Source organism: Callithrix jacchus, chromosome 19, assembly GCF_049354715.1.
Source record: "Callithrix jacchus isolate 240 chromosome 19, calJac240_pri, whole genome shotgun sequence".
NCBI classification, from domain to species: Eukaryota; Metazoa; Chordata; class Mammalia; order Primates; family Cebidae; genus Callithrix; species Callithrix jacchus.
In genome coordinates, this window is record NC_133520.1 from 32,839,950 (window position 1) to 32,862,565 (window position 22,616).

The window sequence follows — 22,616 nt, forward strand, 5'->3', positions numbered from 1 at the left end:
GAAGGTGTCCCACCCCCCCTCCCTCCAGGAGGCTCGCTGGACCCCTCAGATCCAGATAGGTGATCCTCCTCTGTTCCTGCCTCATGGAGAAAGAATCATACTTTCACCTGATGAGTGACACCTGACTCCTTCAGAACCCTTCAGGGCAGGCATTTTATTCATCTTTGTGTCCCCAGTGCTAGCACAGCTTTTAAAAATAACTGGGAGTCAGAAACAGATGCTAACAGGAGGCACATTCTTCAAGTTTTTAAAAAGAAAATCAGTGAGCAGTTTCCTCTCTACTCTGGATAGGACAAAAGTGAGCTTTGGCTGAATGAACTGAGACTAGACATAGGAAGGACTGAGCTGATGATGGGTTCTGAGTGGAAGACTAACATGCAGTCTCAATGCAAGAGAAGAATATGTGCTATTTGCCTGGGAGCAGGGCTGCTGGTGGTGGCTGTGAGGAGGCAGAGCTCTTCAGAGGGGACAGCCAAGAACAGATGGTCACTGGGTACCCTACTTAGCCTGAGAATGCCAGAGAGATTGTTTTGTGCGGTCCTCCCTGCCCCTCAAGACACCCTTTTGCTCACCCCCACACCAGGGTGCTAGAGAAGATAGGAATATAGATTTTAATCATTGTGCTGCTGCTATTAACCAGAGTGCAATTAATCCATCTTTTGTGGATTTTGATGCCACAGTGTAAATGAGAAGGTTTCACGCAGAGACACTCTGGGGGCCTTCGGTGACCAAAGGGCTAGGCCTCTGGTGGGGAGCGGGTGGCAGAAGGTGAAGTGAAGTGGAATTAGGAGAGGTGTGGGGAGCAGACCTAGGGCTGGGAGACCGCCCCTTCCTCCTCATCACATGCCCAGCAAGGACCCCAAGAGGAAAGGATTCTTCCTGGCATGGCCTGGGCCGTCCATGTGAGCCTGACTTCCCTTCCAAGGCAGCTGCCTCTAGCTTCATGTCCAATTCTCACTGAGTAGATGAGGTCCACGGCAGGTCCACAGTTGACCACCAAATGGTGAAGAGATATAAACCAAGGGAGAAGAAAGGGATTTGGAACCCCCGCCCCAATCATTCTCCATGTTTCATCCTAAGAGACCTTTAAACTAGTTCAGAGCTGGGGAAACACAGCAATAGCAGTTGATCTTCTCAGTCAGAACTGCTCTACCTGCCTCCTGGGGACGGGGGTCAGGAGAGGTGGGACTCATAGGAGGGAAATAATCCTGTGCCTTTCTGTGTCAGTGCAGTAAGTGGAGACTCTTCAGAGTCAGCTCTGCAGCTGGTAGAGTCACCTGCACCTTTTATAGTTTTCTGACATTGGTTGGATTTGGAGCTATAGAGAGGTCACTTAGAGCCCCAAGGCCAGACGCCATTGGCTGCTAACAGGAGCTGACATTCTGGGAAGTAGCCCCGACCACTTGGACAAGATCATTCCTTGTGTCAAGCGTGAAGTGATATGGTCCAGAGCAAAGATGCTGGGCCCAGGGACAGCTAGGAGTCAGAGACACACAGGGCTTCCACCGCGTCACTCAGACCCTGGTTGACACCTCCCACAGCAAGGAGGCAGTTCTTGACGACTATGCTGGAGCAGGCACAGCGGGGTGTGGGCATGGCAGGGAGAATCTCCCATTTGTTCTTCCCTGGGTGGAATGCTTCCGCCGTCTCCAGGACAGTGGGTTGGTTCCCTGCAAGTGTCAAGGGAATCAGACCTTACAAAGGAGTCCAACCACCAATCCATGCCCCACAATCACCCCACCTCCCTCCCTCTTTTGGGCACCCACAAGCAGAAGCCAAGCAACATCACCTTCCTTGGCCACAGGATTACTCCCTTTACTAAGCCAATGGCTTTTGTCAAGCAGCCACTTTGTCCCTCCTACCTTCTTCTTGTCTTTCTGTCTCTTTAAGAGTAAGCTTTCTTTTCCTACCCATTGCTTTTTACCAGAGCTTTCTAGCACACTACTACTTCACTGCTGCCTTTGATTTAAAAAGCTACCGACAGGGCCTAGCTCACCTGGTTCCTTCCCGCATCAGTAAAGTGGGAGTTTGTCCACACTAAGTAGACTTGGGTACCTGGAAGCCCTGCTACCTGATCTCTCTTTTTGATGATGGGGGAATTTTCACTTTAGAGTCCCTCCTTCAAAATACCAGTAATCTCTGGCAGAGTTAATACACGAAACCCAAGATTCATTTGTTGAACGTATTCAATCAGATTGCTTTCCTGTTCAATGATTGGGCTGGGTATCCAAAGAGAAGAGATTGGTCAGAGAAGGACCAAGGCTAATCCCCTCCACATTTTATCTGCAGTCATCCCTGGATAGAAATCTGTGCTCAGCAAGCCTATGCTACATGGCTATGGGTGTCCCTTATTCTCTCTGCATCACAGTTTCTCCGTGTAAGAGGACAGAAAGACCACACTGGGGACCCATATATGTATAGGTAATATCCAAGCTGGGAGGAAGGGAGTGCTGTGAGTTTTTGGGAATAAAGTGGTAGGCAGGTGGTATGCAAGGAGCCAGTACCCTTTCCTGCACATGTGAAGTGCCGAGGATCCACCGAGCACCAGAACCACAATAAATTCCAGCTTGAAAGTGCCATCCTTACCGAGTCCCCCAGCTACTATGACCCGTCCATTCAGAGCACCAGCCACAAAGTCTGCCCGCCGCTTCTTCAGGAAGTACGATCGTTCCATCTTCAGCCATCCCCCTATAGGCCATGGATAACGGTGGGATATACAAACAGAATAAGATACAGACCACTCCCACCAAATACAGATTGTCACCCAAATAGCTTTCACCCTGCGCAGTGTCTTCATTGATCCTTTATGCTCGGGGAGTACACAGTTCCTCCTGTTGTTTGAAATTCTGTGGTTTCCACCTCTCCCAAGCTTGGTGCTCTCTAAGGCACCATCATGCCCTACAATGAAATCACCTTGACTTCTGCTTAGGAGGCTAATAGAGGCAGTGAGGGTAGGAGTCAGGATCCCTCTGTTGCTCCATCAGTAAAAAGCTAGAAAAATCCCTCTCTGACCTGGTCTTGTGTGAATGTTGTAAGAAAAGGCGATACAGGTAGAAAAGGCTTTGCCAAATAAACAACCAAGCAAGCCAAAAGGAGACCTGTACCAATGAAAGAATTTGATCCCAAGCGTGGCCCTGAGTGGAGAGGAGGGCTCAGACTTCTGAGAAGCTTGCTTAGCTGGGAAATGGCCCTGGAAGATGGCTGGGATGGGGGTGAGGGAGGCGGAGCCAACCAGAAGGGTGGTGGGCAGCCAGAGCTTCCTGGGAAAGGTGACCCGCTCACCCTGTTCCATGTCAAACATGTCCATCGTCCGCAGGAACTTGGGCTGCCGGTAGAGGCGACCTTGCCGTAGGCCTCCCAGGCTGTATAAGTGGTTGTCCAAGATCACGAAGCTGGAGAAGGCCCGCTTACAGGGAATGTTGGGGAACTTGGTCCAGGAGCGAGTCTCGATGTCAAAGACCTCGAAGGCGTTGACCGCATACTTGGACTGCCGTCCCCCTGGGGGTCAGAGCAAGACAGAGGTTGGGCAGAAGGGTTGTCCCTGAGGACAGGGAGAGCAAAAAGGGTTTCCACTTTTGATGGGTACTCATTCATACAGGGTGCTGCTGGTGGGCTTGGCAGTGGGATTATCCCCAGTGCCGAGGAGATGCTCAGCACACAGGCACTGCTTCCCATAGGAACTGCGCCAAGGGAAGGAAGGAAGGTAGGTATAGAACAGTAACCCGTCCTTACCAAGCACATAGATCTTGGAGCCTCGGAGGAAGGAGGTGGCAGCATATCTCGGGGTGGGCATGGGTGCTAGTGACACCCACATGTCCTTTAGCATGTCATAGTGTTGGAGGTGGTTGTGTGGGTGGAGGTCCAGGCCCATCCCGCCTGCTGCATACACTCGGTAATCTAAGAAGAAAGGCCATACACGCCCCGGCTTAGCTCACATGTACACCAAGACAGGCCACCAGCTCCCATTGCCTACCATGGCCAGGCCAAGCTTTCAACCACTGCTCAGCCAGAGTGAGTCATATGTCAGTGTGGTTGATGGCACCATTCAAAGAAGTCCCTGCCATAGCTGAGCCTGGGAGCCTGGGTCTTTCTTTCTTTCTTTTTTTTAAGATATGGTCTCATTCTGTCATCCATGCTGGAGTGTGGCATAATCATGGTTCACTGCAGCCTTGACCTCTTGGGCTCATGAGATCCTCCCACCTCAGCCCCCCAAGTAGCTAGAACTACAGGTCCATGCCACCACACCCCGCTAATTTTTGTATTTTTTGTAGAGATAGGGTTTTGCCATGTTGCCCAGGCTGGTCTCAAACTCCTGGGCTCAAGCAATCCTCCTGCCTCAGCCTTCCAAAGTGTTGGGATTGCAGGTGTGAGCCACCGTGCCCAGCTGTCTGGGTCTTTTGAAGCCATGGCATGACTGCATGCCTTAGCCTTCCTTAGTGTCCAGCCCTTTGCCTAAGCCTGAAACACCTAAGTCCTGAACAGGGGTAGACTATGTGAAGTCTAGGCCTGGAAAACCCTGTGCAGGTCTTGTTCCCTCCACTGTCCTCCTCCCTGGGCAGCCAGAGGGGAAGCCAAAGAGGAGAGGTATTCTTTTTTCTTTTTGAGACAGAGTTTCACTTTGTCACCCAGGCTGGAGAACAATGATGTGTTCTCAGCTCAACTGTAACCTCCGCTTCCTGGGTTCAAGTGATTCTCCTGCCTCAGCCTCCAGAGTAGCTGGGATTACAGGTACCTGCCACCACATCTGGCTAATTTTTTTTTTTTTTTTTTTTGTATTTTTAGTGGAGACAGGGTTTCACCGTGTTGGCCAAGCTGATCTGGAACTCCTGACCTCAGATGATTCACCCACCTCAGCCTCCCAAAGTGCTGGGATTAGAGGCGTCAATGAGGAGAAGTATTCTTCTGATGCCCTCTCCCCAGGTGCTCACAAACAGGAATTTTTTAGATATGGTAGGAGCCTTTAGAAAAGAGATGAGCCATGCTGTTACTGGCCTGTGGGACACTGGACTGCTGCTGGTTCTTTCTGTGTCTGCCAGGCCCACGGGGGAATGCCATCTTCCTTCACAAATTGAGAGACTTGTGGGATCCAGGAGTCACCTCAGCTAAATGAGATAGGGCTAGAGGTGAATGAGGGTGAAGATTTGGAGAGAATGCTGGGCCCTTTAAGAAATCCCGCCCAGGAAGTGAGCAGGGGTACTTTGGGAAGTGAGCCCCCTCTCATTCTCTACTACTCTTGACTGTAGGTGGCCTTTCAAGGAACTTCACTGCACCAGAGAGAATGGGCAAGGCATCTGTGTTTCCCTGGGCCTCACCCCAGGACCTCCTGGGCCTCTCTTTCTCAGAGACCCACCCCTGCCTGGGATTCTGTCTGCCAGCATCCAGTCCTCACTGCTTCTGGCTCCAGGAGGCCTTTATTCTTAAGGTTATTGGAGGAATGGGTACTATTTCCTCCTACTTTCCAACCTTACTGGGAAAAAAAAAAAAGAAAAAAAAAAAAAGCCAACCCTAGCCTGAGGCTGGAAGATGGTGCCTGCGAATGAGGAATTCACCTTGCACAAGCTCCACCCTCCCATCCTGTGTTACCTGAAACACCTCCTCCTGGGAATCCTCCCATCCACTCCACTACTATTTTTGTGCCCGGTTCTTACTCATCCTTTCAGACCCATCTGGGTGTCCCTGAACTACAAGCCTGGGTCGACAGAACCGGCTCAGTGCCTCCTGAGTGATGGCACTTCTGTCACCCTATTCCATCACCCTAATTGCCACATGTTACTGAATAATCTTTGTTTCTTTCAATAGATTGTAGGCCCTTGAGAATTTGTTAAATCTTTAGCCCCAAAATCTGGCACAATGCCTGGCACACAGGCATGTAAATGCTTGCTAAACTAGCTGTTGAACCCATTCAGTGCCATACATAGTAAGAGCACAGACTCAGTCATCACTTACAATCTGTGTCACCTGGGGCCAGTGGGTTAACTAACTCTCTGGGCCTTACACTGCTTCTCTCTAAAATCAGAGTAATAATAGCACTTACCTCATTGGAGAGGTTGTGAGATTCAAAGGGGTTTATGTACACAAAGCACCAATGGTAAGGATTCAATAAACATTACTTCTTAATCTTTCAAGACCATTTATTGAGGCCTGGGATGAAGATGTACTCTTTCCCTCCCTTGCCCTCCGTGGGCCTCCAGGCTTTCCATCCTTCTTACTGGGAGGTCACAGAAGCCCCACCGGCCATGCTTCCCTGGGGGATTCTGTGCTAGGGTTTCTCTCTGGTCACCTTCATTGGTCAGATCTAGGCTCCTGAAAGCAGGGAACAGATCTTCTGCTTCTTTCCTTCCTTCCTGGAGCCTAGGGCCAGGGACAGAGCAGAGGCTCAAGAAATATTGGTTCCCAATCTATAGTAGACTGGACATGCAGCTAGGATGGTTTAGCAGAAGAGTGAGGGAGGAAGTGGAAAAGGAGGCAAGGTTGCACCCTACTGCAAGCCTGTGCTGCTCAGGTGTGTCTCAGCTTGATGTCTCCTAATTCCATTGAACAATCTCCCACGAAAACCTTTGTGTTTTAGCAGAAGAGCTTTCGGAGCTCTAGGGTCTGAGCTGTATTAGGTGTGAAAAGAACAAAATGAGGGGCTTTGAGAAAGTAAAATGAGAATCACAAAACCATGCAGTGAGGACATGCCCTGAGGACTTAGTGAAATGAGGCAAGACATTTCAGGAGTACAACCCTCAGGAACATTCTGTTCTCCACTGAGCGTCTCAGATTGGGAGGCAGAGGAGGAGGCTGAAGGTGGAAGAGGCCCCCGGAATCAGGTCCTGAAGCCCTCTCAGTGGGGCCTGGTGACCTACAAGGACCGAGTGAGCATCGTCAGCACCCCGAATAGATGCCTGGGGGTGGTGGCACCTGCAAGGCAGATTTCAGGGGCTGGGGTGTGGTGGTGGGAGGTGCACCATTCTGCCGAACACATGGGGTCTGCAGAGACATGGCACTAAACTCCACAGCCCACAGCAAATGCAAGTTGGTTTCCACCTGTTTCCCTCGTGGCCCCCCCACTTCCTTCTCTCTGGCCGCCCTCAGCCCGGCCCCACTTGCCTTTGGCCGTGACAGAAATGCCCATGGCGGCCTCGCGCAGCATGCTTCTCTTCTTCCACTTGCCCTCATCGATGTTGTACATCTCCACGACCTTCAGGGGCAGCTGATTGGTGCCCACGCCCCCAACCACCATGATCCGCTTCCCCAGGGCGGTGACGGCCACCCCCGCCCGGGCTGTGGGCAGCGGGGGCAAGGCGGTCCACTGGTCGGCCTCAGGGGAGTAGACCTCGAAGCAGTCCATGGGGACGCCGTTGTCGTCACATCCCCCGATGGCATAGACCTGGCCCCCAGTCTCCAGCAAGGAGCTGTAGACCCGGCGGCTGGGCAGTGGCGCCAGGCGCTTCCACTGGAAGTCCTTGACGTTAGGCACCTCCATGGCAGCCTTGGGGAGCTCCCGGGCGCCGGGGGAGGTGCGAGCGCGGGGGTCCACCGGCTACTCGGCGCCGGCTCCCATGGCCCCTCTCGCCACCTCCATCGGGCTCCCAAGCGCCGGCTCTGGCCAGACGCCGGCCAGCTCTTCACTTTGCCCCGACTCTCAGTGGTCCGGCGGCGTCCGCGCCTGGCCCTGCAGGAGAAACGCGGCGGATCAAGGACAGCCGGAGCCACGCGCCCTCCCGCGGGCACTGAGCGGGCTCCGCAGCCCCTGGCCAACTTCACCAGGAAGACGCGGCGGCGGAGGGCGCCCCCAGGCGGCAGCACCACGTCCTGCACCGCACGGTCCCCGCACCCCCCGCCGCCTCCCGCCCGCAGCTCGTACACCGCCGGAGCGCGCCGCGGGCCGGGGCTTTCAGGGGTTCGGGGCGCCCGGCAGTCCCCGGGCGGAGAAAGGAGTTAGCGTCTTTGGGCGTCGACGCCTCCCTTCCCCCTCGCCCCCTCCCCGCAGTCTCGGCGCCTCCGCCCCCGCATCACTTACGTTGCCAGGCCCGGAGAGCGCGGCGGCGAGGCGCAGACGACGCATCACAGGGGAGCCCGGAGTCCCCGCCCGGCGGCACGGGAGCAGGGGAGAGGGCGCTCTGTCCTTCCCCAGTCCGCGCGCCGCTGTCACACATGCAGATGAGGAGATGAAGTGAACAGCAGGAAGGAGAAGCGGAGCCGCTGCCCGCCGGGGAGAAGGCCTGCGAGCCCGCTCGGTCCCTACCCGCAGCCGCCACACCTGTGCAGGAATCCGTGTGCGTCCCGGGGACATAGCATGCTGTGACCTCTTTACAGAAGCCCCGCCGCGCAGGTCCCCGGGGGAGCACTCACCTTGTCTACAGGGTCAAGGAAAGCAGGGCATTACAACCAAGTACCCAGATGACGGGCACAGACTCTCTCTGGTGTGGGGGCGGGCTTTTGTGTTTGTTTTGGATGAAGAGGCAGAGACTCCAATTACCCAGTTTATCTACAGTACACAGACTCAGTTCGCGACAGGCTAACTCAATAGCCAGCTTTGCTTGTGGGGAGGAGGTATCATACAGTTGGAATGGAAACAATTTATGTGGGTGTGATGCACGCAGACCTGGCACAGGTACTCTCAAATATAACATATACACCCTCTTGCACATAGATGCATAACTTACACATAATTCTCCTCCCTGAAGTAGACACATCCACAGAGACACTGACCAATGATGCTCAGACAGAGCTAGAAACATGGACACAGCTAGAAAGACCAACACAGACAAACACACACGGGCAGTTTTTCCGTCTGCCACACACATGCACAACCCACCACGGCGACCATCACCTTGCACAAGCTTCAGGAAGCAGAAACCTGATGATCACCATGGCCGGCTAATTTTTTTTGTATTTTTAGTAGTGATGGGGTTTCTCCATGTTGGCCAGGCTGGTCTGGAACTCCTGACCTCAAGTGATCTGCCTGCCTGGGCCTCCCAAAGTGACTGGATTACAGGTATGAGTTACCGCATCCGGCCAGAACTATTGTATCTTGACTGATCAATTTAGAAACCCTGGTTGTGATATTTACTGTGTTATAGTTTTGTAAGATGTTACCATTGGGAGAAACTGGGTACCAGTTTCTCCAGTAACAAAGGTGTCTCTGAGACCTTTGTCTCAGAGAACCACTTGATCTGGTGGACTGCAAGACAGATGTGATCCTCCTCCTACCTGGTTCCCTCAAATGTAGCCAAGTCTTGAAACACCTGGGCTTGGGAGGCTGGAAGACCTGGGTTTGAGTCCTGCCTCTGAAACATATTTAACTACTCTGAGCCTAAGTTTCTTATACAGATAGATAGATAGATCTATATCTATATATTTATTAAATTAGAGTTTTAATTTTGATATAAATTTTAGATTCACATGCAGCTATAAGAAAAAATACCCTTTACTCAGTTTCTCCCAATGGCAACATCATACAAAACTATAGCACAGTAAATATCACAACCAGGGTTTTGAGACTGATCAGTCAAGATACAATAGTTCTGGCCGGGTGCAGTGGCTCATACCTGTGTAATCCAGGCACTTTGGGAGGCCCAGGCAAGCAAATCTCTTGAGATCAGGAGTTCCAGACAAGCCTGGCCAACATGGTGAAACCCCATCACTACTAAAAATACAAAAAAGTTAGTCAGGCATGGTGGTGTGGGCCTGTAGCCCCAGCTACTCGGGAGGCTGAGGCAGGAGGGTCACCTAAGCCTGAGAGGCGGAGGTTGCAGTGAGCTGAGATTGTACCACTGCACTCCAGCCTGGGTGACAGAGCATGACTCCATCTCAGAAAAACAAAATGAACCTCCCACCCCCCAAAAGTATACAATCGAGGCCAGGTTTGGTGGCTCATGCCTGTAATCCCAGCACTTTGGGAGGCCCGAGGCGGGTGGATCACCTGAGGTCAGGAATTCGAGACCAGCCTGGCCAACATGGTGAAACCCCATCTCTACTAAAAATACAAAATTAGCTGTGTGTGGTGATGCGTGCTTCTAATCCCAACTACTCAGGAGGCAGAGGCAGGAGAGTCACTTGGAGCAGAGGCTGCAGCAAGCCAAGATTTGGACATTGCGCTCTATCCAACAGGCCCATCTTACTACTTTGAGTACTTGGCTTAAAAATTCCACTGTTTTTTAGTTTGTATTCTCTGTACTTAACAAAGCAAGCGCCTCTCGAACCTTCACAGAGGAAGGCTGTGTCTGTTTCCCTATTTAATCAGAACTCATAAATTCCAAAAGAATGGGATGTGAATTAATGAAATTTCATGTTAACACTGAACATTTTCCTTTCTTCCTGGGAGTCTGTCTGCTTGGAGGAATAGGAACATTCACACTTTACCTCAGTGTGAACTGTCTTCACAAAATCAGAACGGGTGATCAGGAAGATTTAAAAGCCATAGACCTTCCTCAAAAGGACTTGTTGGAGTCCATCCTCAGCCTCTGCCTCTTTTGCCGAAGCAGTGAGGTCGGGCTTCTTAAATGAGCCCTCACCTCCGCAGCTGGGGCAGCTTCGTAAGCAGACAGACAGAGCTCCACACTCTGTGCGTTACATTGTGTCACTTGTTGAGATCATCTAAGCCCTTGCACATCCATTTTCTCATAATCTTAAAACAGCCCTGGAGGGGTTGTCAGGGCAAGTATCAGTATCCACTTTTTACAGATGAGGAATCTGAGCCTTAATGAAACGAAGTGACTTACTTAGGACCATGCAGGCCATTCAGGGTAGGTCCAAGGTCTGAATTCCAAATCCAGTGCTCCCTCACTTTATCACAATTAAATCACAAATGAAAGAATTGTGCATTATGAAGGAAACCAGCCAGGTCTACTCTCCACCTGGCTTCTGTCCTTTATTCCACTGCAGTGAAGAAAGGAGCCCAGACCCCCAAAGAGATTCCAGCTGCTGCCCGCGATGTTTCTGCCAGGCAGTGCAGGTAAGGAAATGCTGGAATCCAGCCCCAGAATAGGCCCCATTCTAAACTAAGGCTCATATCCCACAGGAACCACCTTCTATGCAGACCGTGGGATCTAGGGACTCAGACCCTTGGAAAAGTACTAAGAACAGGATGTCTTCCAGACCATGACCTAATTGCTTGTTCTGGAAATCCTGGCTTCTCTCCATCTCCCTCATCTCTCTTCCTCTCCACCAGGTAACATCCTTTAGTCCTTACGCTGAGTGCACATTGAGGAAGCTTGTAACCTAGCAACTGCCACTTAAGATTCCTTGAGTCACCTGTGGTTTTCACTGCCTGGGCTGAGTGCATCAAGATGGGGGCTCAAGGAGTGCCAAGCAGAGAGAGAATGTCCAGTGGCTCCTTTGATCCCTCCCCACCCTACTCTAGTGTGTAACCATTTTCCTTCTCAGGAAGTTCTTCCTCATGTCAAACCTTAATCCTTCTTGCTGTAAAATCTTGCATAACCTTGCACCTGGGTTTCTCTTTTGCCTTAAAAGGTGTTTGAGTTTTTTTAGGCTGGATGAGGTGACTCATGCCTGTAATCCCAGCACTTTGGGAGGCCGAGGGAGGTGATTGCATGAGCCCAGGAGTTTGAGACTAGCCTCAAAAACATAGTGAGACCACCCTGTCGCTACAAAAAAATAAAAATTATCCAAGCTCCATGGCACGTAATCCGCTACTAGGGAGGCTGAGGTGGAGGATCACTCAAGCCCAGGAGGTAGAGGCTTCAGTGAACCAAGATGGTGCCACTGCATTCCAGCCTGGTGACACAGCAAGACCCTGTCTTTCTTAAAAAAAAAAAGTAAGGCTGGGTGAAGTGGCTCACGCCTGTAATCCCAACATTTTGGGAGGCTGAAGCAGGCAGATCACAAGGTCGGGAATTTGAGACCAGCCTGACCAACATGGTGAAACCCTATCCCTACTAAAAAATACAAAAATTAGCCAGGCGTGGTAGTGAGTGCCTGTAATCCCAGCTACTTGGGAGGCTGAGGCAGGAGAATTGCCTGAACCCGGGAGGCAGAGGTTGCAGTGAACTGAGATCGTGCCACTGCATTCCAGCCTGGGCAACAGAGTGAGAACCTGTCTCAAAAAAAAAAAAAAAAAAAGTGTTTGATTTTCCCTCTTGGTTACAAGGTAGGAGTGAGAGGTTGGAGAATTAGGGGAGGGAAAAGTCATAAAAGCCTCTCAAGATTAAACATTTGGTGCTACGGAGCCTATTACAGATATTGATGCATCAATCAAACTTGGGGATGCTCAGCCCCAGAAAAGTCACTCAGTATATTTAGGTTTTTTTTTTTGTTTGTTTGTTTTAAATGATGGGGTCTTGCTATATTGCCCAAGCTGGATTTGAACTCCTGGGGTCAATCATCTTCTTGCCTCAGCCTCCTGAGTAGCAGGGATTACAGGCATGCACCACCTTGACAGGCTCAGTAAGTCTTGGATTTGTTGATGTCTAGTTTACATACAATAAAATGCACAGTTTTACTCAATCTCTACTGTTTGGTAGACATTCAGCAGGATCCTGCCTTCACCAAGCTGTAGTAGCTTAGGGGGAAGTTTGGGGCATTGTTGGGGGACAGTTCTTTCCAATAAACCAGGCAGATTCTCAGTGTAGCAGGCCATGGATGGAGTAACTGTGGGAAGGGTTTCAAGTTCTGGTGGAATTCCAAGTGTAGGGAACATTTTGGGGGATAGGAGGAGGGGGAGCTGTTTAGTGATTAGCTGCCGCAGGGGCTCCTTATCCCTCCCCAGAAATACTCTTTACCAGAGTGCCCTCTGCAGGGTACCACACTGGCTGGAGGGAGGGACACAGCAGGAACTCCCTGAGGCCAGGATCACCTCCTTTATACAGCTCCCTTTCTGCAGCACCCCACAGACCGTCTGGTCAACATTAGACAGGCTGGATCTGAACCTGGTGCAGCCACTTCCCTAGCTGTGTGACTATGCACAAGTCACTTATGTCTTTGAATCTGAGTGTCCTCATCTGTGATAAAGAGCATAAGAAAAATCTACTTTCTAGAGTTGTAGGAGGAAGGAGATGCCAGGCATAGTTCTTGGGCCTGTGGTAGGCATCTCATAAAGACAAATTTCTTCCCTCCCTTTGTGATGGCGAATTTGTACCTCTGACTTTCAGGCTAGTGTGCCCCCAACGCAGTTGTCAGTTTGCATAGATAGGCAACCTCACCAGGGCCCACACCCGCCTGTAGCCAGTCATTTCTGGGCCTGTCTTAGACAGGATATCTTTTCTCCTAGCTAGCTGAAATCTCATCTGCTGCAACCTAAATTGCAGTCTAATCTGGAGAACAGCTGTGCCCTCCCTTTAGCTAACCACCTTCTCATTCCTAACCAGAATCGTGGTCTTTATTCAGGGAGTGGGGAGTGAGGCTGACTCATCCAATTAGGACCGAGGCTGCCAGCCGACCAAGGAAAGGGTAGTTCCTCCCCCAGTATAGAGAAGCCTCATTAGGGCCTCCTCCCACCCAGTCCCAACATCAGCCCAGAGGAAGGATTTAGAGCTCACGTGGACTTGATGGGAGATGGCATGACACAGTTACCAGCAGTCAGAACCAGAATCTGTATCCGATCACGTGGCACTGCTGCCCAGGTGGAGGGCTGGGGTCCCACAGAATGGCCTCAGCTATTCAGGCTCCATTCCTGACCATGCAGCCTTGATTGGAGAGTTGAATCAGCCACATTCCTTCAACTATCTGCCTTGCCCTTCCAGCTCCAGTGCATAGCTGGTGCCTGGAACCTAGAGGGGCTTAGTGGGTATCTGTTAAAGAATTCATCCGTCCACCTGTAAGCGCCTTCCTGCCTGCTAAGGTAAAACTGGGACATTGGAAAGTGGACCCCAGATATGGGATGATGGGTGAAGGGAGGGGGTCATCTCCATTTTCAGACTCAGGAGCAGCACAATGTAGAGAATGAAGGGCTAGAAACCGCAGGCTCCTCTGCTGTTTAGTGCGCGTGGGAGTGATGCTTCTCAAAGACCACAGCCACTTCCCTGTGCTTACTGAGGAAATCCTAAGAGGAAATGGGGCTTATAATAAAGCCTGAGATGCTGGGCACGGTGACTCATGCCTGCAATCCCAGTACTTTGGAAGGCCAAAGTGGGTGGATCATGAGGTCAGGAGTTTGAGAGCAGCCTGGCCAATATGGGGAAACTCTGAATCTACTAACAATACAAAAAATTAGCCAGGTGTGCTGGCATGTGCCTGTAATCCCAGCTACTCGTGAGGCTGAGGCAGAAGAATCACTTGAACCGGGGAGGCAGAGGTTGTAGTGAGCTGAGATAGTGCCACTGAACTCCAGCGTAGGCGACAGAGTAAGACTCTGTCTCAAAATAATAATAATAATAATAAAGCAGCCTGAGGATCTGGGTTATAAACAAGGAAGAATTTCTTGACCAGCAACATCAGAAACTTGAAACACCAGCATGAGGTGAGGTGAGAGGCCAGGGAAACGCCTCCTCTGTTGCCGCCCGGGGATACTAGACGCACACAGGACAGAGTCAGAAAACCTTTGCTGTGGCTTGTTAGGATGTAAGCTACAATCTCCGCTGGGTTTTGTTGTAATCGGGCTGTGCAACTCTGGGCAAATGATTCCCATTCTGGTGTCTGTCAAATTAGAAGGAAGGAAGGTGAAGAAGAGAGCAGCTGGGGTCCCTCCCAGATGGAGTGTTCTGTACTCCTGGGGTGCTATACTGGGTGGGGAGCCCTAGAGAAAGAAGCATTTAGCCATAGTGACAACGCAGCAGATTCTAGAACAAACATCCTCACATTCTTCCAGGTGATACGATCGCAGACGTCTGGCCCCACCAGCTCTCACAAGTGCTGCCAGCTACCCCAGGTCCCATCACCAGTGATGACTTTATCAGGGCTTCCCCTGGCCACCCTCTTTTGCTACCACCACCCTCCTTTCTCTCCAATCAGCCCAGGACAAGAGGGTGCCTTGGACAGCTGTAGCTGTGGCGAATGGGCTGACTCTCTGTAGACCTCAGGCACCCACCTGGTTGCCTAATCATGCTTCCTGCTGGGATCTGACCTTTCTGGGGTGCCTGCTGCCAGAAGAATACACAAGGGCTGCAGAGGACTCAGGGGCTCAAGTCATCCCAACTAGGCTCTTTCTCTAAAAGTGAAAATGTGCCTATTTGTCCCAGGTCATCAGGCTGGGGCCCCTTGGGGGCCTTAACTTCAGCCCTTCTCATGTAGCAGACAGCAGAGCCTTTATCGGAGCAGCTCTGTAGAGGAGAAGAGGCTACAGGCTGGGGAAGGCTGCAGCAGACCACTCAGACATGGCTCTTTAAATGACCATTAGTAAGTTAATATTGCCATTTCCAAAGTCAGCAGCATCCTCCATTCTTCTTAATTAAAAAGAGCTCCACGTCCTGGCAGAGCTGAGAGAGGTCTCTGAATGATTTACACACCAGCCCTGCTGCTTCCGGCTGGGAAATCAGCAAGGAAGATTGATTGGCAGATGGGCCAGCCTGCCTATCACAATGGCATGCATGCTTTCGTGTACAGGTGCATGTGTGTGTGCTGGGTCACTGGGAGCTGGCTTTCCTGCTGGCAGGCTCTGAGTGAGCAGGGCCGCGGACCCACAGTCCAGCCCTGTGGAGCTCTGCAGGCCTAGAGGTAGGGCCTGCTGGAAACAAAAGGCTAAACAAAAGGCTGGCCCGCTCCCCCTCGCTGGAGTCCCTCTTCTGGCAAAACTGCCTTAGCTGGAAGACAACAGCTCATTTGTTGTCTCATCCCCTCCCAGGAGAGAAGCGGCCACTCCCAAAGGTTCCTCTTGTTTCCACATAGAGATTCCTCACCTGGTACATAACATACATTGGGCTTCTATTTGATCATCATTGCTCACTTTAAGAGGAGGCTTTCTCATGGCCCGACTCTCCTTCCTTAGCTCCCTCCTAACTCCAAATTTTGTCTGACCCTGACATCCAGGGAGATCCAAGGCTCTGGGCCCTTTATGAGGCTGGGAAGGGGATGATGAGGTCCACAGGTTGGACTGCATGACACTCAGCCAGGGCCCTCTAAAGAGCTGGGAAGTGAGAGCAGTCACCCCGAAAGGTCCCAGGCCCCTTTGTCTCTCCCACTAGGCTTTGGGGCAGCCTTGTTGTCCACCCCATGCCTATACTCACCTCCGAGAGCCTACCAGCCTCCCTGGGCACCAGAGAGGGAGGTCCCGCTCAACCTCCAGCTGGAAGGAGGTGCCTAGTCACTGGGGCAGGACCTGTACAGAGGTAAGGGTGGCTTTTGCTTTCTCTTCACCTCTCCCCTTCTCCTCTGGCACTTTACGTCTCACACACACAGACACACACACACACACACACACACACACACACCCCTACCTCATCCCTAGAGATTCCAGAGAAAGGACCAGGCAGAGGCACGTTGAAGAGGAGGGGGTGGGGACTGGAGTGCAGGCATCATCCAGTGCCTTGCTTTCACCCCCGCTCCCTAGGGAGGCAGCAATCTGCTGCAGCAGCAAGGTTGCCATCTGGCATGCTGACCTGTGCTCTCTATGCTGGAGACAGGAGGGGGCGGGGACACGTGATGGGCTGGCTGCGAGTGTGTTGTGTGTATGTGTGTCTGAGAAGCCATGAGACTCCAGAAAGGTAAGAACCAGGCCAAGCTTTGGGTGAATCAAAGGATCTGCCTGTCCTCATCAGTTGGCACGCCTGGGGGAGGCGGGTGTGTACTTGAGGAGCCCTGAGGAGCCCCAGGGAGCCTGCGTTTCTCTCAGTGAAGGAGGGAGTGGCAGGGCCTGAGCCCTTGCGCATTCTCCCATAGCCTGTCATCAGGAGAATGTGGCTGCCTGATTAGCACCCAGGAGCCTCCAGTCCGTCCCTGCATATCACTAGGCAAGAAACAGAGTGACACTTTTATTCACACCCAGACCTAACAGCTGACCCCCATGAGGAACCATGACTAAGGATTCTGCATGTTCTTTGTTCCTCTCTAGTCCTGGCCCAGAAAGGACTATTTTCTTCTTTGGATGACATCTCCCCTCTTTGGTCCCAGCCTTGGAAGTTATATTCTGAGAGATGCCTTGGTACAAGTCCTCTGAGGTTGTACCTCAGTGTGGGGGTCAGCAAACTATGACTGAGGGCCAACCCTCTGCTTCTGTATGGCCTGAAATCTAAGAACGATTTTTACATTTTTAAGTGATTGGGGAAAAAAATCAAAAGAAAAATATTTTGGGATACACGAAAGTGATATGAAATTCACATTTCAGCATCTATAAATAAAGTGATATTGGAACACAGCCACACTCATTCATTTACGTGTTGTCTATGGCGGCTTTCCCACTACAACAGCACAGTGGAGTGGTTGCAACAGAGAGCTCCTGGCCCTCAAAGTGTAAAATGTTTACTATTTGGCCCCTTACAGAACATGCTTGTGCCCTCCCCGCACCTTAGGCTGTTTTAAGGGAACAAGGGGAATGCGACCTTGTTCTTTTTGTTTTCTTGTTTGTATGGTTCAGGGTCTCACTCTGTCATCCAGGCTGGAGTGCAGTGGTGCCGTCATGGCTCACTGCAGCTTCCAGGCTCTACCGATCCTCCCACCTCAGCCTTCTGAGTGGCTGGGATATAGACGCACACCACCACTCCCAGCTTGCCGCCTTATTCTTGACAACGTGCTTCCATGGCGTGTGAAGTCGATACAGCAATATCTAGTGGCACTAAAAGGAGATGAACATTTTGAGGGCCCTTACTGTATACCAGAGACATTTTCTCTGCTGATCACATTATCTGTACAAGAATCTCGAGAGAAACAAGCACTAAGAGGTCTATTTACATAATGAAGGAATGGGGGCGATTAGGAAACTCGCCAAAGCTACTAGAGTTAGGCAGAACAGGATCCTGGATTCAAACTCAGATCTGCCTAAATCCACAGCCCGTGCCCTCTCCAGGCCACTGTGATTCTAAGACGACCATCGGCAGCCCAGCGAGGACCCACCCAAATGGATGCTGGTTTGGGCTACCCCCATGAACAGGCAGGGCAATTGGGCGTTAGGATTTAGGGACCCAGACCCCACATCAGTTCCCTCTGCCTCAGAGCCTGGTCCTGGGCTGAGGGGAGCGTGGGCCACAGACAAGTCAACAACGTGACAGCACCACATCAGCACCATCTCCCTTTCTGGCTGCCTTCCTCAACCTTTCCTATCTATTTCCATCACCTTTTAGCTTTCCTTTGGGAAGATTAAATTTGCATTTTAATAGAAAACCTCTTGAATGATTCTGATGTGACTTTAAGGTACTAATTACAAATTCATTCCTCTTTAAATATTAAGGCACTTCGGTTCATCTCAGAAGTGATGGACAGCAGCAGAAATGCTTTGTATTGATGTGTAATGAATATTGAGCTGTGTATTTCACAGCACTTACAATCCCCCACCAGCAGAGGGCAGACAGGAGATGTTCTCAAGACCTATGTGGGTGATGTCTTGGGAGCCTAAAATCTGCTAAAAATAAATATCCGAAAGCAATAATCCTTGAGAGAAACTGGAAGATGGCCAGTGGGATGGGAGCTGCTGGGGGTAGGGACATCCAGAAGTCTTCAGGTTGCCAGTTTGCCCAGTTGCTTGTAAGTGTCTCAAGGCAGGTGCATACCTGTTGTATTCGCCACTCTTTCCCATCACCAAAATGAATGCCTGGCATTCAGTGGGGACCTAAGGAATATTTGCTGAATGAATGAGTGAATCAATGAATGAATGAATAAGGCAATTAATCACGATGGGCAAGATCATTCATTCAACTACTATAATGAGTCAGGCATTGCACTTGATCATTTACATAAGTCTCTGTTAAATGATTGATTCCTCTGCATTTTTCCCAGGGCCATGCAGAAGACATAGAAATTCTCCTTTCTCCTGAAGAACTGCACTTTGCGTTTTACCTACCGATTTCTAGATGAGAAAACAAACTCAGAGAGGTGAAGTGATTAGCCTCAGAGCACCCAGTGCAATCTGAAACTCAGCCAGAACCCGAACCCTGGTCTTGGGCTCTGAGCCTGGTTCTCTAGCAAGTGTATCACTCCCCGTCTTCCTGGTGCTGGCCTGGTTATTCCAGTGTTCACAGTGTCACACCCTAATCTTGGCCCTTGTCCCCAAGATGCTGGGAACCCAAAGTTCAGTCCAGCCTCTCAGCCAGGCTTAATGCCTGGGCTCCAGCCAAAGCACTCTATTGCCTGATGCCGAGTAGGCCTTTCATTTCCTGCCTCTATGCTTGGCTTCGTGCTTTCTACTTCATGTGCTCATTCCTGCTTGTTGACATCCTATTCGTCCTTCAGGCTTGGCCTGAATGCAGCTTCCTCCAGGCCTTTCAAGACCTTGCAGGCAAGAGTCATTTTTCCCATTTCTATAGAACTTCATCTATAACTGTGTTAGCATGATCGAAACCACACACCTATTAATCTCAACACCACGCTACGTTCTTTACATATTTTGTATAATTTGAACCTCGTAAGAAGTCAATAGTAATAATAACAATAATCATAATCATTAACAAGTATATATCATTAACAAGTATATTAACAGTAATAATAATGGTTAACAAGTATATGGTGCTCAATAGGTGTCATGAACTGGCCAGAGTTTTATGTGAGTGCGAATTGTGTGTGTGTATAATTTAGCCTATAAGGTAGGCACTATTATTATTGACATTTTACAAATGTGAAAGCTGAGACTTAGAGACGTTAAATGACTTGGCCAAGGTCATAGAGCCAGAACAGGATGTGAAATCCAGCTGGCCTGGCCCCCGAGTCCTCATACCTATCTATGTAGACATTCTTTCTTAGCAGGTGGTAGGCGCTGGAAGAAGGCAGAAACCATGTTATGTGCCATTGTTCTCAAAGCACAATGCTTTGAGATCCCTTCAGAGCCAAGCACAGCATTATGTACACAGTAGAAATTCCATAAGTTTTAAAAATCTTAATCGTAGATGTAGGGGGCATATGCGCAGGTATGTCACAGGGTGTATTTTGCAATGCTGCCGTTTGGATTTCTGTTCATCCCGTCACCCGGATAGTGAACATAGTAACCTAATGGGAAGTTTTTCAGCCCTTGTCCCCTTCCTCCCTCCTTTTCGAGTCCCCAGCGTCCATTGTTCCCCTCTTTATGTCCATCTGTATCCTGGGTTTACCTCCCACACTTGTGAGAATATGCAATATTTGGTTTTCAGTTTGATATTCCATAACGTTGAGCTGACTTCAGATCAGAAGCCAAGTTCTGGAGGTTGGCTGTATGTTGATCAGTCTGTGCCCTGGCTGGACAGTGATTCTTGGAGTTAAGTAGCTGGGTTAAAACCAGGTGGGAAGGAACCTTTAAATTCAAAGCCAGAGTGGCCCAGCTGAGGAGAAAAGGCCCTTAGAGACGCTTGCCCCTCCCGACCCCCATGCCAGCCTGTCTAACCTGGGCAGCCCTCCTCTCACTGCTGATACCGCTGCCTGTCTCCCCAGCAGCAGGCACTCAGAATGCCAAGACATCATTCTGCATAGATGGATTGAAATAAAACTTACCTGACTAGGGGGAAAAGGAGGACACCCGGTGATCATCTGCAAAGGACAAAGAAGGGGAGGGGCCTGGAGAGGGTCAAGCAGGTGTTGGCTCTGAAGCTGTCCTAGGAGCAGGCTGGGAACAGAGCTGGCAAGGTCCCCAGGGTCCCCAGGGCTTCCTCCACAATTGATGAGTCCATTGCTGCTGCCTCTGGCTGATCGACCGGGATGCAGCCAGGCCCCTATGCACAGGGCATGGAGCCAGCCCCGCTCTGAATGCGCAGAAACTTGGGGTCCCTGAGCTCCAGGAGGCGTAACCCCCCACCAGGAGGGCCTCAACCAGCTCTTCAGAGCCCCAGTGTCTCCGCGCCTCTCCCTCCACTCAGTCTCAGCTGCAAAGGCCCGATTTGTGAGGAGAGCGGGTGAGAGCGGGTGAGGGGGCGGACACGATCACACACACAGACAATAACTGCCATGGAAACTAACCAACAAAAAGAAGATTTAGGGAACTGGACTCCTCTGCCAGCTGGGAGAGAATGGAGGGAAGAGAGAAAGGGGCTGTCCTTTGCAATGCTGCCAGTTACACAGAGGGCAAATGTGCACCTCAGCCCTAATCCAACGATTGCAGATTTCTCCCTCCTCCGGGGTGGGGCTGTGGGTAAAAGGCAGAGACATGGGTTGACCTTTTTATATGAAGGTCCCAAACAGCCACCCCATATCTTTGCTTTCCATGCACAGTAGAGGCATCGGTGGTCTAGTGCGGGTGCTAATTCCCGAGGAAATGCTCAGCACCACTGGCAAGGCGCAACTCATTCCACAAAGCAATGTGTTTCACCAGGTCAAGCTGAACCTCAGGGCAATTTGATCACTTTGCTTGGGCAGATGGCTTGAAGGACTTTCTTAGATGAAAAGGCCAGTGTTTAACGGGCAGCAAAACAAGGCTTTTCTTCTAGCTCAGCCTTTTCTATCCATGATGTTGAAGCTGATTGCCCTTAAAGAAGGTCGGGGGTGCAGGATGGGGTTAGCATAGCTATGAGACATGTGGCTTTCCTTCCAATGGCCTTTAATTCTGTTTTGGGGGATTTTTCTCTCTGGGATAAAAGAAAATCTAATGAGGGAACTTAAAAAAAATTCTCTGGAGGTCTGTAAGGGAAATAAGGTAAACCAAGCACCAGAAATCCTTCTCCAACTCTTTAGCTGTGTGACCTCGGGTGAGTTTCTTCATCTGTAAAATGGGACCTGTGGGGTTGTAAAGAGAATTAAATGAGGTAATATGTGTAAAGTGCTCAGAACAGTGCCTGGCTCATAGTATTTGCCATTATTATTGCTATTGATGTTAATCTTTCTGATCCTGCCTTTCCTCAGCTATAAAATTGAGCCAGTGACACCAATCTCTCATGGAGATTAAATGTGAGGATGAATCATGCCATTGTAACTGATACGGTGGTGCTTATAAGGGTGTATACATTTGTCAAAAAACATCGAACTGCGGCTTTTACTGTGTGTAATTTATACCTTAATTTTTAAAAATATAGGTTTATATCACCATGTAAATCAGCCATGAGTGTCTGAAACATAGGAAATATTTATTCCCTTCTTCCTTCCTAGCCCTCTTTTCAGAAAGAATAGAAAGAGAAAATGAATGTTAAAAGTAAGGAGCAAAAGGCCGGGCACGGTGGCTCATGCCTGTAATGCCAGCACTTTAAGAGGCTGAGGTGGATGGACCACAAGATCAGGAGTTCAAGACCAGCCTGGCCAAGATGGTGAAACCCCATCTCTACTAAAAATACAAAAATTAGCCGGCTGTGATGGTGGTGCCTGTAATCCCAGCTCCTTGAGAGGCTGAGGCAGGAGAATTGCTTGAACCCGGAAGATGGAGATTGCAATGAGCCAAGATCGCACCACTGCACTCCAGTCTGGGTGACAGAGCCAGACTCTGTCTCAAAAAAAAAAAAAAAAAAAAAAAAATCAAGAAGTAAAATAGAGAATTGCTGGGTGCAGTAGCTCATACCCATAATCCCAGCAATTTGGGAGGCAAAGAGGGGAGGATCGCTTGGGACTAGTCTGAGCAGCATGGCAAAACCCACCTCCACGGGAAATACAAAAATTAGCTGGGTGTGGTGGTGCATATCTGTGGTCCCAGCTACTTGGGA

General features: G+C 50.4%; 1 protein-coding gene across 6 annotated transcripts; it reads right to left on the reverse strand.

The window, feature by feature from the left end:
- Positions 1 to 126: 126 nt before the first annotated feature.
- On the reverse strand, positions 127 to 20,859 carry KLHDC8A (kelch domain containing 8A). 6 transcript variants are annotated; one of them, XM_035280637.3, is made up of 7 exons: positions 20,488 to 20,859; positions 8,006 to 8,130; positions 7,093 to 7,657; positions 3,733 to 3,897; positions 3,283 to 3,498; positions 2,587 to 2,688; positions 127 to 1,670 (listed from the first exon to the last, which is right to left on the reverse strand). In XM_035280637.3, the coding sequence occupies exons 3-7, from the start codon at positions 7,466 to 7,468 to the stop codon at positions 1,477 to 1,479; spliced, it is 1,053 nt and encodes a 350-aa protein (XP_035136528.1). In that variant the 5' UTR covers positions 7,469 to 7,657; positions 8,006 to 8,130; positions 20,488 to 20,859; the 3' UTR covers positions 127 to 1,476. The 6 variants fall into 6 exon arrangements, with proteins under 6 accessions (XP_035136528.1, XP_035136526.1, XP_035136527.1 ...); XM_035280635.3 differs by having other exon boundaries at positions 8,006 to 8,342; XM_035280636.3 differs by lacking the exon at positions 20,488 to 20,859 and adding an exon at positions 8,338 to 8,407.
- Between the last annotated feature and the right edge of the window lie 1,757 nt (positions 20,860 to 22,616).